At 35.9% G+C, this 18910-nt stretch overlaps 1 protein-coding gene across 4 annotated transcripts in view; it reads right to left on the reverse strand.

The window, feature by feature from the left end:
- Positions 1-18910, reverse strand: part of DCC (DCC netrin 1 receptor) — a 1206315-nt gene that overhangs the window by 226079 nt on the left and 961326 nt on the right. For all 4 annotated transcript variants that reach the window (XM_017501124.2, XM_017501122.2, XM_017501121.2 and 1 more), the window contains exon 13: positions 6275-6416. In XM_017501124.2, the coding sequence (XP_017356613.1) occupies positions 6275-6416 (142 nt within the window). The remainder of the gene's footprint in view (positions 1-6274; positions 6417-18910) is intronic.

Below are 18910 nucleotides of genomic sequence, written 5' to 3' on the forward strand. Positions count from 1 at the left end.
TTTAAAAAGTTTAAATAAGTTGGCCAGGAAAGCTTTTATTTAATCTGTTCTAGAGTTATTCAGCACCTCTTGCTGTATGGTAATCTTTAATTTTTATTATCCAATAGACATCTTTTCCCATCCTTGTGTTTTTCTCCTATCCCTTTTTATACTCTTACAATCATGAATGCATTACCTATGGTGAGAAATACATTATTTACAGTTTAAGACGTAAGAGCATAGGTTTTCAATTCAGGCAGTATTAGGTTTGAATTTTCGTTTCATTACTTATTAGCTGTTTGACTGTGAAAACCCAGGCCTCCTTGTTTACTTCCACGCTCTCATCCATAAAATGGGGATATGTAAATAAAAACTGTCATAAAGATTACAATGAAAACACATATGTAGATTTTAGCATCGTGAATGGTTTCAGAGTTCAGTAAGTAATAATATGGCTGGTATTACTTTTGTAAATGTTAAACATTATTTTTATTAATTATCTTTTACAAAGTTATATTACAGCCTTAGTCACTCGCAATAAAGTGAACTAAAGAGGAGAACATGGCATAGTGAAAGGAGCACATAACAAGGAGTCAGGACACAGGTAATCCACCTGGGATCATCTTCTTAACTAGCGGAGGACCTTAGCAATATCATCCTCCAGATCTCAGTTATTTCTCCTACAAAATAAGCAGTTTGGATGAGATGAATTCTGTGTTTCCTCGTATGTTTGTCAGGATCAAAAAGTTCAATCTCAACGTGTGTGTGTATGTGCGTGTCCTAGATACTTCTAAGTATACCTTTATTGTAAAGAAAGTATGGTGTAACTAGCAATGCTTTTCTTAGCTGTTAAAAATTCTATTGTTGAAAGTTGATTATCTCTGCATCTTTCTATCCTAAATGCTAAGTGCCCTCAAGTGCTGTAATTCTTGTGTTCTATTTCTAGTTTTTTAGACTTTCTAGTAAGATATGGTATATTATTCAAACAACATAATTTCCCCAATGTTAACCTTGTTATAAAATTGCTATGGTATCATTTCAATTTTTCAGTTCATAAACTATCAATGCATCGTTATTATATTTATTATATATTGACCGTGAAACAAAACTCTTAAATTCAATTCCAAACAACCTTCTCTAGAGAGCAATCAAAAATTAAAAACATTTTAGAATGTAGTTGACATGGGTTCTCACAATAAAACTGATAGCAGCAATTTTAATCCTTGTTGTAACTCTGAATTATTGTCTTATTGCAGATGTCTCATTATTCTCATTTAAAAAAACACATGCACAACAAAAAACACCTGTCTAACAAATAGAAGATAGTAAAAAAAAAAAAAAAAAGGAAATGTTTGAGTATCTACACCTGAATATTTATAACATGCAAACGGAGCATTCTGAAATTTCCAACTTTTTTAAACAACCAAATCAATAAATCATGTGTCTTACAGGCATTAAAATTACAGGGTCAAATCCTTTACATTTTACAGTGCTGTAGATTTATGTGGAAAATCAATTATTTCTGCTTACAAAGTGTGTGAGTTGCTAGACATATCCCGGGGACCTGTCTAAACCACAGCCAATCGAGCAGCAGTCTGCAGTGCTCCCTGGTTCCTTAATATTTTGCAGCATTGAAGACATATATTCCCACACTCTCTAGAAATGCAACAGGTGTTTCTGTAGCCCAGTCACAGCGCAGCGGACAGGACAGAAAGATTTTACAAAGCTATTCAAAAAAATTTTAAGTATATGATTCTGTTCATTAACTCTTTTTACTGGTTTATTTCAAATTTAGAAAGAGCATGTATATTTTTTGCAGTAAATCTCAGGCATAGTTGCACATATAAGTGCTCATATTTTGTTTGCATTCCTAAATGTATCTCTATAACTCTTGAAATCAAGAAGTAACAATATGAATAAAGCTTACACATTTTGGATCCAAATTCTTACAGCCCTATAAAGATGCAAATGGGCATTTGTGAGCTGTTCCTAATAACTAATTAATTCATCTCACTCCTTTGCTTTTGGCTGGAATGATAATAAACCAGAGTGGTGATGGGTTACCCCATGCTGATTAGAAGCTCTAATTGTCACACATATTTTAGATAAATGAAAATGTAGAACTGAATTATTTATTTTGGAATAAGTAACATTTATCAGAAAATACAATTCAAAATGATTGTCCTTGAGAGGAAAAATAATAAAAGGAGTCTGTAGTAGTTTGAATGGCATCCCCCCAGAATTCATGCATGTCTGAAGGATCAGCATGTGACCTTACTTGGAAATAGGGTCTTTACAGATGTAATTAGTTGATGAGCTCAAGATGAAGTCATCCTGGATTTAAGGTGGCCTCTATCTCTAATGACTGGTATCCTAATTGGAAGAGGAGTGAGAACAGGCACTGTGGCTTACACCTATAACCCTAGCCCTTTGAGAGGCCATTGAGGGAGAATGACTTGAGGCCAGGAGTTTGAGACCAGCGTGGGCAAGAAAGCCAGACCTTGTCTTTACGAAAAATTTAAAAAATTACTTGGGTGTGATGAAACACACCTGCAGTCTGAGCTGCTTGGCAGACTGAGGCAGGAGGTCAAGTCTGCAGTAAACTATGATCATGCCACTGTGTTCCAGCCTGCCTTAGAGAGCAAGACCCTGCCTCAGAAAACAAAACAAAACAAATAAAAAAGGAAGAGGAAAGAACACAGAGAGGAAAGTGATAAAAAGATGGATAAAGAGATTGGATCAGTGCATCTACAAGCCAAGGAAGACCAGAGACTTCCGGCAACCCCCGCAGTTAAGAGAGGCTTGGGGTGGGTTCTTCCTCAGAGCCTACAGTGGGAGCTGAACAGGCTGGCACCTTGATATCAGACTTCTGGCCTCCTGAGCTATGCAAATAAAGTCTGTTCTTTTAAGTCATGAAATCTGTGGTATTTTGTTTTGGGTTTCAGATGGCAAAAAGGCTAATAGTTGCTGCTCTATGTTTTTATGTTTTTTTTTTTTTTTTTTTTTTTCAATGATTTTACCTTAAACAGAGGGAAAGTCCTAAAATGTTCTGTTATTTAGGGAGTCAGAATTTTGGTTTGAATATACTTAACTGAATGTGTTAAAATCCATTCGCCAAAATAACTCATAAGGACTAAGTAATTAACACTAGCAAATTCTATTGGCAATGAGGCTACTGTTCTTCATTTATTTTCTGGACCACTCTTTTCTAAGCCATTTAGATGGTATTGCATGAGCATTAGTGGGAGAAAATCTTCAACTTTCGAAACCAAAAGTCATAATATTTTAAACTTATTTTTATTTTACATGTGCAATTAAAAATACATACCATATTGTTGTTAAAAAGTAAGCAATATTTATGATCAACATTTTAGTATATATATTATTCTAAATATTTTTATGCGAATGCTTTAATAAATACGAGCTCTTGTACTAATACTGACTGACAACTAGGATATTTGCTTACTATATTCTAAATAATCATAATTTACATAAGATTTAATATTTTTACACTATGCCATTTAAAATAGACATATAGTATTCCAAGATACAATTGTGTTTGAATTGTCTAGGTAACTTCCTATAGCAGGATATTTAGGTTATTAAAAACACTATTTGCTATTAAAATAATGTGACAATATGCTTTTAGCTAAAAACTTTTCAAAAATATGTTTGCTTCCTAAGATAAACTTTAGAATTTGGAAACCTGGGCCATATCTTTATGAAAAGAAAATTACACACACAGACATACATCCACATACAAATGTATATACTTCTGTATAAACATATATATATATATATATATATATATATATATATATATATATATATTGCTTTCCAGAAAGGTTATAGAAATTTTTTGTCCTACAAGCAGTATATGAGAGTGTACATTTCTCATATGCTTTCCATAACAAGATGCCATCANTATGCTTTTAGCTAAAAACTTTTCAAAAATATGTTTGCTTCCTAAGATAAACTTTAGAATTTGGAAACCTGGGCCATATCTTTATGAAAAGAAAAATACACACACAGACATACATCCACATACAAATGTATATACTTCTATATAAACATATATATATATATATATATATATATATATATATATATGTATACATTGCTTTCCAGAAAGGTTATAGAAATTTTTTGTCCTACAAGCAGTATATGAGAGTGTACATTTCTCATATGCTTTCCATAACAAGATGCCATCATTTATTTTTATCTTTATTATTTTAATCAAAGGAAAATGCTAACTCATTTTTGTTTTAATTTGCATTTCTCTATTTGTTAATGAAATTGAACATTTTATCATCTTTATTGGCTGCGTATAGTTCTGTGAATTGACCATCCAATCATTAATTTTTCTATTGGAATATTCATCCTTCAGTTAATTATCTTAAAATAAGAGACTAATTTTATATTTTCAATGTTTGTCATTTGAGAAGCAAAAGCAATGATGATGAAGTTTTGGGGCTTCAAATCTCTATGTCTGGAAGAACACAAGACTGGGATTAAATTATCCTTAGGGTCTCTCCTACTCTAATGTTAAATCTTAGAATTCATACTAAAATATTTTCAGCAAGATTTTTCAATTTTGGTGATTTCTCTCAAAGTAAAAGTCATTATTATACTGAATATGCTAATGAACACATGTTCTCCACTTCAATTCTTTTTGCCGTTTTCCCCATTATTTTGTCAGGGGGAATAAAATAACCATAGGATTTTGGCTTTTAAAAATCTTTTAAAATGATATGGTAAATGTCACAACTTTCTGTTAGATTTAATCATTCTCTGCCTAAGAGATTTTGCCCATATTTAAAATATGAACTTGATTTTTGGCAATCTACTTCAAAGTGCTCTATTATGCTAAAATTATATAGGCATAAAAGACAACTTGAGAAAAAGAAAAAAAATAAGTCACTTTCAAGTCTCTGATTGTAGGCTAAACAAGAGGGTTATAAAGTTTGTGTGTCATAATATCAAATGGAAATTCACTGAGTATCTGGTGTAGAGAAAAGGTATATATGTGGGATGACTTCCTCTTTTTTTTGCCCACGTCCCATGGTAGTTTGCCTCATCTATCAGTTGTAAGTCACGTGCTTTAAGGTTTCTATATCATCCTGACCCAGTTTATGAGCCACTTCAGAGTTGCTCAACTTCGTCTACGCAGCTGTGTTGTTGAGCCACTCTATAAGCTTTGCTTGCCAAGTTTCTGGCAGTAGCCCAAGTTGTTCCTAGGTCTGAAAAGCCCTGAGCTCTGATCATACCCTAAACCACGTCACCACCACATAACATGCTGATTGACAAAAAGACACCTACGTGTCTGCACAGCCGTCAGAAGCTCTGGCTTCACAGGGGACTGCCTGGAGATGCAGAGTTACCAGTAAGCTATTGTTGAACTCAACCAATGATATACAAGAGAGCAACTGCTCACACCTTCCATCCATGGATTGTAAGACAACAGTTCATGCGGCTTCTCAAGAGATACCCAGGAGACCTAGCAAGTGCTATCTTTGTCCCAAAGCTGTGTCCACCCCAGCTGGATAACGCACCACCATTGTCTGATTTCTCTTCTTCCCTGGATCACTTCTCTTCTCTCATTCTTGCTCTCCTGAACTTATAACTTAAAAGGTATTACCTTGAAAGCCTTGTCTCAGTCTGTTTTCTAAAAACCTGGACTGATGTGGATTAAAAGTCACAGTTGTTAAAGAAAATACATGATTATTTATTTTATAAAATTAAAAAAATATTATTTGTATGAAAACTGGGTCTAGTTTTCATAGAGAAGTTTGATCTACTATGAATTCTACCAATATTGCTGCAAAAGTGAATTTACTTTATGTTAGCAGAAAGTAGAATAGTCTTTCTCTTTATTTTACAATTTACCCTTTTCTTCAGTTTTCAACCCATTCTTACCCCTAGATATTGGTAGGGAGGAATCAAAGTGACTGAAATTGGAACAATTTCATTAGATGACTTTTAAAAATTATTGGTTAAAATGTTAAGTTTTTATAACAGATGATTTTGTTAAATCAGCAATCTGAGAAACTAATATGAATAAACATTTTATGATACACGTATTAAAATGATGATTCAGAGAAAAACATATAGTGAAAGTATTATAGAGAACATAAAGTTAAAAATATAAAGGTTGTTCTTGGTCCAACCAATAGATGTCACCTGCCAGGATGCCAAGAAAAAAAAAAATCAATGTTCCTTTGGAGTGAGAGTATATTTTATTCCTAAAGCATTTAATTCATCAAAACCTGGCAACACCACACCATGGAACACTGACCTGTGAATAGGTACCAGAGGTTGTTTGGCTCCAGTGTTTCCATCTCACCCCTGCGGGTCGTCTTTCTGTGTCGAATTTTATAGCCAGTAATAAATCCATTTTGTGTTCCTGATGGAGGAGGCAGCCAGCTAACTTTGATACTCTGTAAAATAATAGATGTAAATTAAAACATTGAAGAAAGAAAGGACAATGGGACAGGGTCAAAGAAGTAACCCAAACCATAAGTGTGAAGAAAGCAGAGAAGCAAGAAGTGTTACCGATTGCCACTTAAAGACAAATTAAATTCATTCTCACAAACTGACAGCATTCTTATTTGTCTGGTTTTAACAGAAATACGCAATTCCTTTGACTGTTTGAATGCATTATCACCTTGCCTTTGCGTACACTGCTAAAATGACAGTAAAATATTCTAAATTATATAAAGGCATAAAACAATAAAGAATAAGACTCCATTGGATGAGAGATGTCAACTAATATCTGGAAGGTGCAAACTGGAGGGAGATATGGAATATTAGTCTGTTCTCACATTGCTAATAAAGACATATGCAAGAGCGGGTCATTTATATAGAAAAAGAGGTTTAATGGACTCACAGTTCCACATAGCTGGGAAGCCTTACATTCACGATAGAGGGCAAAGGAGGAGCAAATACATGTCTTACATGGCAGCAGGCAAGGAAGTGTGTGTAGGGGGGAACTCCCCTTTATAAAACCATCAAATCTCATGAGACATATTCACTATCATGAGAACAGCACAGGCAAGACCTGCCCCCGTGATTCAATTACCTCCCAAAGAGTCCCTCCCATGACAGGCAGGAATTATGGAAGCTACAATTCAAGATGAGATTTTGGTGGGGACAGAGCCAAACCATATCAAAGGGTGACTGAGCCAAAGAAGAAATCCTGAAAACTAAATACCTTAAGAGAAAGTCATGAAAAAACAAGGCAATGAAAAACAGGACAAGTCAGGGACACCAGGACATTGTTGCTACTTATTTAACTTGGAAGATAGGACTTCCAAACATAGTGCAGAAACAGGGAAGGACTGAAAGTCATTGAGATCAGGCACCCAGCAAAACCAGGCTACCAGTCCTCTCTGACCATAGTTTTTGGTAGCTTTATCCTCTGGGGATGTGAACTCAGAGGCCAAGATTCAGATTAAAACAGAAGAGAACAGGGATGTAGGCAAGTGTAATCAAATCAAGAATGTGAGTTACCCATGTCTTCTTCCTTCATAAGACACTAGACCAATGGCAACCAAGTATATGCTTCTTGGGTAGAATATCAAATAATCTTTCTCTAGAGAAAATTATCTTTGCCCTAGAGAAAAGGCAGTTATATCCCTGTGCAATTCTCCAACAATGAGGCTACTACTGATATGAACTAGAGACAGAGAAATACTGGTTAGAAGAAGGTGATTCTCCAGCAACAGGCCCCACCCTCAAGTCTGGAAATCCACAGCCCTAAATGGCAACAGTCATTCTTCTTTTCACACTCAAATGTTACCTTTTGGCCTACCATGTCCCCCTATCTTGTACCCATATTAATCGCAAACCCCAGGCTCCACAGCAAATGAGCAGATGAGCAGAAGAACAGAGGGACAGAAGAGTGGTGCAGCAGAGAAGGAAAGAAGAAAAGGAGCATCTGAACATCGAGAAAAGTTCAACTGAGTATGGTCAGGGAGGAGATCAGCCATGGAATGACCAAACTCCAGGGGAAGATTATCTTCCCACTCCATCCTCTTCTTAGCTCTCCATCCATCTCACTGAGGGACCTCCATCCAGCGACAAAATTCCCCACATTTACCATCCTTCACTTTGTTCACATGACCTGATTCTCCCTGGGTACAAGACAAGAACCCGGGTACCAAGAGGGCACTGAGCTGGTTAACACTTAAGTTCTCTACAGATGGCAGAGCTAAAAGTGTACTGTAGCACACCCACCGGGGCTTTGGGAGTCACAGGCACCCACCCCTAGTTGCTACCATAGGGCCAGAGCCCCAAAATGCTCACCCCATCTCCTGCACCTGCCTGTCTACATGTTCCCTCTCCCATAAGAGGGTGCAGCAGCCAAAGAGATGAGCCATATCCCTGTCGCACATCCTGCGAGTGGGGTCAAGGAACTCTCCCATTTCACTACTTAATAAGCCCCACTCATATGCTAAAATTTGCAGTTTAAAATCAGCTTTTTATATATCATTTTAATGTAAACTGACAATCTAACACTACCAGACATCAAAGAAAGCCCTTAGCACAAAGGAAACTGTAAAAAATAATGGGTAAGAAGATCATAGCACCCGAAGGAAACATCAGTAATGCAAAGAACGAAATCCAAAAAGATGTCATTAATACCCTGGTAATCTCACAAATGGATCATCCATCCATCAACAGGACAAAAACACAGAACATTGAAGGATTTAAAAAATGTTATTGCAAAAATAATTTGATTGCACAAATTAAATAGTCAATAGATAAGTTGGAAGTTGAATTAAAAGAAATCTCTCAAAATTCATTGGGAATAAATTATCACATGAAATTGGAGAGAAAAGGTAACAAATTAGAGATCTGGTTCTCAATTTTCAACACCCAACTGATAAGATGAGAGAATAAAAAAGGAGGAAAAATCAAAGGCAGAAAATTAGCAAAAATGATAACAAATGACCCCTTTCCCAATAAAACTTTACAAAGCTGGAACACTTGAAGCTCCAGTCTGAAAAGGATTGTGGAATGTTAAACAAAATAAACACAAGAAAGGTCTACTTCAAGGCACATTACTGTAAAATACTAGAGCCTCACAGGGACTGAGGAGGGAATCGACAACTTCCCAGAATGGAGGGGAAAAAAAAAACAGGTCACATAAAGCATGATCAGCAGTAAGAATGGCATCAGATTTCTCAACAACACTCGACATTAGAAAAAAATAGAACACTACTTATACAACTCTAATCTAGGATTTTAAATCTAGAATTCTTTGTCTAGTCAAATAAGCAAGTATAGGGATAATATAACACAAGTATAAGAATATATGGTAAGGACAGTATATGGATATTTCAGATATACATGGTTTCTAAGATATCTCTGTGTTCCCCTTAACAGGAAGCTAATGAAAGGTGAGTTCCAGGAAAAGAAAGCAATCTGAAAAAAAAAATATTTCAAATGCAAGAAAGAGACAGTGAAGACAATGAAGAAAATTCTAATGTAATAAGAGATTTAATAAGATGAAAAACCAGACTTCAAAGAATACATACATATTGTTTAATTCCATTTATGTGAAGTTAAAGAATAGCAAAACTAATCTAAATTACTAGAAGTTACACTAGTCTATGGCAGCTGTTCTGGGTTTTGATTGGAAATGGGTACCAGGAGACTTTTTGGGGTGATGGCAATCTGCATACTGATTTCATGTTTGTTACTCAGATGGATACAATTGTCAAAATACATATTTTTGGGCTGAATTGTGCCCACCAAGAGTCATATGTTGAAGTTATAACTCCTGTATCTTAGAAGAATATGACTGAATTTGGAGATAAGTCCCTTAAGTAGTTAAAGAGTAAGTTATTAGGGTAGGCCTTAAATTTAATATGATTGGTGTCCTTAAAATAAGAGAAAATTAGGACACAGATATGCATGGAGATAAATCATGTGAAGACACTAGAAGAAGGTAGCCATCTCTAAGCCAAGGAACGAGGCCTCGGAAGAAACCAAGTCTTGCCAACACATTGATCTTGGACTTCAAGCTTCCCTACCTGTAAGAAAATAAATGTCTGTTGTTTAAGCCACCCAGTCTGCAATATTTATTATGGCAGCCCTAGAATACCAATATATTCATGGGACTGAAAACTCAGGATTTATAATTTCATTTATATTAATTACAGCTAGACCAAAGAAGGAAGGGGAGGAGAAGCAGGAGTAGAAAAAAGAGAAAAGATTGGGGAAGAAAAAGAGGATGAAAGTGTGTTAACACCAAATCCTGACATAAAAATACATCAATAGATGATATCTAAAAATAGTGACTTAGAACTGGTAAATTAAGAGACATCTAAATAAGCACATTATTGAGAAACATAAAGTAAACGTCAGAAAAAAAAAAGAAAACCATACCAATATCATAAGACAGTCTTTAGTTAATGGGGGCAAGGTTTGGGAAGGGGAAAAAAAAGAGCCTATTTGTTTTAGTTATAGGTTTGTTAGTATTATTTAACTTAAAAATAATGTGCATGTAATAATCTAAAAAACGTTTAAATTAATTTTTAAAATAAGCACACAGAGTTTTTTTTTTTTTTTTTTTTTTTTGTTTTAAGGTGGTAGAAACAAATTACTGGCTGTTACAAAGAACCCAGACCCAAAGTCAAATAACAGATTTGTCCAGGACCTCACTGTCCCTGTTTCAATCATGGAGCAGAGGCAGAGCTAGACTCTCCAGAGAGACAGAAATCCAAGCTCCTTCTTCCATATCTACTACAAATTAGCTAGTGCTCTACAAATAAGTAAGTTTCTTTGAGAGGAGAAAAAACATAATCTAAACTTGAACTTACTTGCTGAGCACGTTGTTATTTTCTCAACAGTTGCCGTCACCCCAACACTGAATTTGAGAATACTGAAATATTGCTCCTAGAGAAAATATAGGTTTAGGTTCCTTCGAGCCTCTGGTTACAACATTTTTGTCAACCGATAGGTACATAACCTTGTTTTAATGTTTGTTTCTGTTTAATGATATCTTATTTAATATGGCAGTATTGTCAACTCATTAACATTAAACTTTAATGCCAGAAATAAGGCAGACTGCAGCCTTCTTGCTCTCAGGAACACTGGACAGCACTTCAGCACTCTACTCTGGGGCTGGGGTCATTTTAAACAGAAAAGTATCAACCAATAGCACAGAAAGTAAAAATTGTGGCACAAAATAGACCCCAAAAGGGCGCTTGTTTACAGTATAAGGGCTAAAACAAGAAGACAGAGCATCTTTTCGTTCAACCTCAGCTAAGAACACAGACATCTGGCAAGTCAAATTTTACGCTGCTCTGAGCATAACATGAAAGCACTGCAGGTGTTGATTTGAGTTACAAATAAATTTTAGTAAGCACGCAACTTTGCAACTACAAAATCTGCAATTAATGAATATCAACTGCAATTATATAATAAACATGTCTTAATAATTTCAGAGGAATCTAGTTACATATGCTTGATCTGATTAAGTTGGTAGAATATATTCAAAATATTATGGGACTACTGAGACCCTTTACTTTGCATCCACTATTCTTTATGTGTGATAAATTCAGCATTACTCTTAACTACTATTTGTTAACACATTTTTTTGCACTTACTTTAAACCTGGCAATGGTTTAAGCACTCTGCATTATAGATATGTTTTACGTTCATTATGACCCTGTGATTTAAGGTCTATTGCTATGACCTTTGTACAATCAGGTAAACTGGGACAAGAATAGTTAAATAGCTTAAACATATAAATCCAGCAAATGACAGAGGCAGAATTTTAACAAAGATGACATGAGTCAAAAGGATGACATTCTTTACTGCTTCATATTGCACCTATGGGAAGTTCTAATTCATTTAGTTGTTACTCATTCAGCATGTATCAGTTATATTCCTACTGTGGAGCAGGCACTATTTTTGGGATTAAGGAAACACGTAAATAAGTCATGGTTTACCTTTCTGGCTGGGGAAATAGACATAGAAGCTAATAATTAAAAAAACAACGTGCCAAAGTAAAATGTCCCAGAGATTAATTCTTTGTCACGTGATCAGAAGAACTTTACAAAGAACTCATCCTTCAAGTGTGATTGGGAGTTCATGGAGGGGCTGGGAATGGTTTTTAAAACAGAGGAAATATCAAGAACAAGCTCAAGGTATAATGACAATGTAAAGCATCTTCAAGGGAAGGTCATGTAGTCTCTCAGTGGCTAAAGCAAGGGATATACAGGACAATGAAATGGAAACGTAGATTTGGAAAAAAAAAAAAAACTGCAAACTTTTTCAGGCCATGCTAAACAGATATTAGGTTGGATTAATGTTTTCATTTAAGGCATTTGGCTAAGTTCTTTGGGAGATAAAATATGCATAAAATAATAATATACAGTCTCTGGCTGCAAAGAACCCATAGCCTAAAATATACACATGCCTATCTGTTCCCTTCTTCCCCACCATTCATACAGGTAAGTGTACATGTGTGGACATATTCTTTACTCCAAGTGTTTTAGAAACCAAAAAAGAAAACCAGAATCAAATGAATAGTCACAGTTTATATTTATCTTTCACTACTCATCTTAGTGGTGAGTGGTGAAACAGCAGATATTATCACCATTGATGATTTTACAAAGAAGGAAATTGAGGCACAGTTCAAGGAAGGACAGATCCAAGTTCACCTGGCCCTATCACTGGAAGACTTCCCACTGCAGGGCCTATGCTCTTTTAATTATTTCACACTAAAATAAGCTATCACAGGGACTCTACTTGGCAATTATACTCATCTGAGTTCTCCTATAAAATATTCTCTTTAAAAACCCAAATTTAAATTATTTCTTTAAAATATATCCAATAAGTTTTCCATACAAAGCCTTTGGAAAATCAAGGAGGGCCACCTTCTGAGGACTACAGCTGTTTTAAAAGTCAAATATATATTCAAGTTGAAAAGGAAAATACAAATGTAGATATTAAACCTTAGACCAAGAATTAGAATATTTTAATTTCCAATTAATATTTTGCTGTGACTTTGCTGAATGACCTTCTGTGAGTCTGTTTTTTTTGAGACAGGGTCTGTGTTACCCAGGCTGTTGCAATCAGGACTCACTGCAGCCTACACCTCCCAGGCTCACGTGATCCTCCCAACTCAGCCTCCCAAGTAGGTTGGACTACAGGCATGAGCTACCATGTGCCTGGCTAAATATTTTTTTGTAGAGGGAGGGTCTTGTCCTGTTGTCCAGGCTGGTCTTGAACTCCTAGGCTCAAGGGATTCACCAGCTCAGCCTCCCAAAGTTCTGGGATTACAGGTGTGAGCCACCATCCCCAACTACTGAGCCTAATTAGTGACCTGAATCTCCATGTACATACTGAAAAAGAGGGAACATTTGTGCTTAGTATGTCTACCAAATATAAGTCACTTGATAAGCCTGGAGAACTTAATTATACTAATGATTACATGAGTAATAGTTTTTGACAGACAATTTGTCTTTATCACACTTGAGGTTTTCCAGTGATTGCTTAAATTATTCCCACATAGCCAATATCTTAATATCGATGCCAAACAGCAATTAATTAATATAATCAGTTATACACTCAACACATGAGGAGGGAAACCCCCTCAATGGTTATTATTCATCTTTGGAAGTGGCTTTTATCAGTTTAATCCATCCTCATCCTTAGGTAGCAGCTAAGTTTATTAGCATCTTTTGTACTTTCTCATTGTTTTCAAGTGTCAGCAGATTGCAAAGATTCTGGTAGTTAAATTTTTTCTTCTTAGGTTCTTTGGTAGATGACACAGCTGGAGGCTCCAAATTCTATTGTTTGAGGAAGTTAAGTGAAAGTATTCATGCATTCTTTTCTTATTTAATGGTATAAGGCATCTTATTTTCTATACGAGACCTATTTTGCCACTGGCCAGTAGTTCAGACTTCATTTCCCATTCCCTAGCAGGCCATCAAAAGCTGTTCTTGTTACGGAAACATTTTTGTAAAACAACCTAGCTTTCATGGGCAACTCTGGCAATGATTTTTATTAAAAGTACTTGACACATGACCTTTGACTTTTGAAAAATCAATTCTAGTAGCTGTGACTTGACTTTTGGTCCTTTCATTACTTGAGAAGGGGAAATTAATCCTTATCACTTGCAATGATCTATCTGAATCAAGGATTAATTTCAGTTTTCTTCATATTTGGGAAAAAAGAACCGCAAAATTTAGCTTTTCCTCTAATTCCTCCACCTTCTCTTTGATCACCATAAAAATCATTTATTTGCCAAATAAACCTGATGGAAAGAGTTAACTGATTTAAAACAAAGTGTCACTGGCCAATCTCCCAGCTGCCTGGGATACCCCTGTTCAATTCAGTGACGTGGGATTAGCCTTTTCCTGGGATCCATTACACCACTGCTTTCTTTTTCCTCCACTGTAGACATATAGGAGTAGTAAGTGAGAAAACAGGAAAAAAGGTCGATAAGCCCACCACCCCAATTCTTTCTCAGAAGCCACATTTCATAAGCTTCTATTTTTAACTCCACATCTCACACCGCACACTGGCATTCTGCTTTACTCTCTCCAGAGTGACCTTCAGGTGAAGACAAACCCATTTCGATCCTTGCCAAACACAGCCAGTTGCTCCAGCAAAAAGCCTTAAAAAAAAAAAAAAGATGGTTTTATCTAGATGGAATTCCCATAGAAAGCTATGGAGGGCACTCTGAAAGTCCTTGCAGCAAATAAGAATGCCTTGGCTGGAACACAGCAGGAATCTACACATCCTGAAACTAATTTAAAATCAGTTTTGGACCTCTGGTGATTTGAATCTCACAGGAAGTTGCCTGCAGAGTAAAATATGCTCCCAGTATGCATGAGACCCTGAGGATTTTCATTAAAGTGTGCCCATCAGTACTTAGAAAGAATCTGTTTTCATTGAATCCCTTTTCTGCCCACTTATGTACATTCCCTCTGACACTACTCTAATTCTGACCTTGATTTGTCTATTGGCCAAAATATTGCCACTAACAGGCACTCGGCCTCCAGTGTCACACTGCTCACACCCATCTCGGTTACGTTTCTGGTAAATGGGTGACCCCAAATGAGCAATGTGAGCCTTTGGAGTCTCAGTTTTCTCATCATCAGTATGAGCTAATAGTAATCCCTCCCTTGCAGGATTGTGGTATGAATGAAAAGAGACAATGAGCGTGTGTGAAATTTCCATCAGAGTGCCGGCACATAATAATTATTTAGTAAATCATAACTACTTTATGGGAAACTTGGAGTAAAAGGGAAAGAGAAAAAGAGAATGTGAGAGTGAGGGCCAGAGATTCAGAGATTGAGAGATTGTGAGGGTGGCAGGTGGGAAGCATTTTAAAAAGCCAAAGTAGAAAAGAGCAGGAAGGAAGGAAGCAAGACCACGTACAGCAGTGATGCCCTGAAGATGGACCTACTTATTTGTGCACTGACCCAGCAACTGAACATTTGTTTCTACTGTGAATTGAAAGGGCACTGAGAGAGAGAAGTTGTTTAGTAACACTTTTGAAACTTCTATTCTTCTATGAATATTTATTGAGCAACTTCCTCTGTGCAGGACACTATTCACATTTCTTATTGTAGCAAATAGAATCTTCAGGCATGGGTAGTGAAGAAACTGTGGGATACAGCAAAAAAAGAGATCCCATATAAATTTTTAGAGGTAGACTTAACAGGATTTGGTGATTTATTAACGTCAAATGCAAAGGAGGACAAGTCATCAAGAATGACAGGTTTCTGAGATAGGCAACACAGTAGATAATAATGCATTTACTTGAATAAGGTTTTCTGAAAAGCTATCTACTTTCCAAAGGGAAGAAAAATACACTGGACTTACCTACCAGATATACAACAAATGGCAACACTCAGAGGATGTAGAATCCAAGGTTACCCATATGGATTCATTCTGGTTGATATTGGAAAGGGAAGTTTTCTAATTTCATCATTCACAACAAATGTTACATTCATGTCAAAATTATAAAATAACATTTCTATTATATTTAACTTATAGTATTTATGTAAATACTTGCTAAATATTTCTATAGATCCTGAAAAAAATCTAACTAAATTTCAAGCTAAAACATAAATTAATCTACTAATAAACTCTATTATGTGCATGTGCAAACAATTTTCATTAACAATTTCGTCTTTTTGCAAACTATGTAAACCTATAAACTTATTGTACTAACCCAGCATGGATTTGATAAAATGTCAGTAACGTAAAATAAAGGCCTATATTTTTTCCTACTGTTATATGCTATTCTTGTTGACATATTTTTAAATTTAGCATTATAAATATGTAATTCCTTCTATTCAGGGAAGTTAGAAAGTTGAGTAGAGTACTAAAATTGAGATCTGTGAGTTCATGTAGACAACAGCTAGACAAAATGTATCACTATGATACATTTCCAGAGTGAAAACTCTGACATTGCTATTTAAGGTTTGAGGTAAATATTTGTGCAATAGTAAAGTATGGTTAAGTACAAATTGAGTAATATTTGATTTTAAATAAAATTTTATGAGCATGTCTAAATTGAAGCAAGAAACATTACTTTATTAAAAGATAAAGGCTAAGCTGTTGTGATTTTATTTAGTAGCTTGAAAATGATACAAACATTTCTTCATCAATACATTTAAATAGTTGTAAAACAATCTTACCTTTACCGTTGCCCTGGTGGCCCCTGGTTCTCATAAACAGTGCCAGTGGAACTCTTACCTAGAGATTTAAGCCCTCTTTTACCTACTCTGGGAAAATCCTTCCACTGGTTATGCAAAAAGCTAGGCCAACCTGGGACAATTTCTCAGATTGTTCAACTTCAAATCAAATACTGCAAATCTACTTTGATTTGGGTCCCAGTTCTTGTAACTGGGTTTCTCTGGTTGGGGCACTGTCTTGTTTCTGAGTGAATGCCACCCTGTTAATCTTCCAGGTCCCTCCAAGACATGCAAGGCTGAGTCCTCCAGCAATGAATGTCTCCTCTGTTAATCTATCAGAGGCTGGCAGACTTCCCTTCGAATATACACCTCCCTTTCCAAACTTACACACGTTGCCTGCTTTCGTGCTCTGGACCAGCAAAACCTACTAGCCCTCTGATTCACAACCAGAAATGTCTCTTCAGTCTCTTGTGACTCTCATATCAGGCATAACTGCTTTCTACCACTCCACTTCTCTGAACACTGTAACCAGTCTTTTTGAATGATAGCCTTCATTATCTCACTTCTGGTTTAGGGGCACAGCCCTCCTGCCCCTGGCTCTGAACTCCATGCCTGTTCATCCCAAATATCTTTTTCAAGTGTATACAATCAACACACCTCAGATTTTTAAAAAAATCATTTACACCAGTAAGAAATGTTATCTGAATTATGCTCCACTTCTTACATTTCATTTTTATATTTTTTAGCTAAACTGAGCTAAATTTAAATCGATTTTAGGAAATTGACATGCTACCACTTTTCTTTGTTCCTTCAATCTAATTCTTAGAACTCACAATTCTAAAGAGAAAAAGGAGTAACTAATAACTTACCCAATACACTTTATTGTAGAAGCACTGGAGACTTGAACCAGGGAATTAGGGTCAAACAGGTTTCTAAACCTTCATTGTGAGATTCCACAATCTATGTTCACAGAGACACAGGGAGCCCAGTGGAGACTAATAATTAGACAGCCTGGTAGGCCAGTATTTTGCACACTTTTAAAGTAATATTAAAAAATAATTCTACTTGAGTTATTTAAATACGAAGCTCAGAGATGCATCAGGAGAAAAGTGGACCAGAGCTGAGAGCAGCCTACAGACTTCTCCCTAGTGACGAGGTTAATTCAACTGTAGCCCCAAACTTGCATGTCAATTCTGTACCATAAACACTAGCGATTCCTAGATACAAAAAGGGGGCAATAGACACCAGGGCCTACTTGGAGGTGGAGGGTGGGAGGAGGGAGAGGAACAGAAAAAAATAACTATTGAGTACCAGGCTTAGTACCGGGGTGACGAAATAATCTGTACAACAAACCACTATGACACAAATTTACCTACATAACAAACCTGTACATGTACCCCTGAAACTAAAGTAAAATTTTTTTTAAAAAACACTGGTGATCTATTAAAAAATTTAACTCCAAATGTTAAATAAAGCTCAAATCCTAGGCACAGATACACAGAAACATTTATTTGAGGTCTTCTTAATTTTTATATCTGGTGTGGGGCTTAGAAAATCTATTAGACGTTCCAGCTAGCAGCATTCCTATTGCTTCTTGGCTTTTTGGCTAAGATCAAGTGTAGCGTGCATTTCTGAATCATTTAGAGAAAGACAGAATAATGTTCTGCAGATAAAAGATATTCAAGGAGTATATGAAGATGGGTGAGTAGGAAGCATACTGTTCCACTCTCAGCTTTCATTAATTTGCTAAGTGACAGTAGAAATCATTTACATAGCTGCATCAAATGTATGTTACAACATTATATCTATCTCTTCCAAGTAATTGAGAGGTAAGCAATGAGAAAGGACTTAGAAAATTGAATACAAAATACAAAGTTTTGCTCTTATTTTAGTTTTTTCATGTCATGATTGCCATGATTAGCAGTAGGAGTAGTATGGATAGCCGTTTTGAAACACAGAATGACATTGAAAAGTGAAGCAAGTTTTCCAAGAATTGAGTCATTAAGTCACTTTGGCCTCACATGCTTGGGTTTTGCATATGTAAAATAAATAAATGAAGGAGTGATTCTCATTGTGGCTGAATTTCCTTCATAAATACTTAATCTGATTGCAACAACTAGATTACAAATCTCTGAGAAGTGTTCTTTTGCCTCTCAAAGACCATTCAGCATTGTGTAAAGGAGTGTGTTTTTATTTTGGTTTTTTTTTGGTGGTGGTTGTTGGTGTGTGTGTGTGTGTGTGTGTGTGTGTGTGTGTGTGTGTGT

The sequence above is a fragment of the Cebus imitator genome, unplaced genomic scaffold (assembly GCF_001604975.1).
Source record: "Cebus imitator isolate Cc_AM_T3 unplaced genomic scaffold, Cebus_imitator-1.0 Scaffold278, whole genome shotgun sequence".
NCBI classification, from domain to species: domain Eukaryota; kingdom Metazoa; phylum Chordata; class Mammalia; order Primates; family Cebidae; genus Cebus; species Cebus imitator.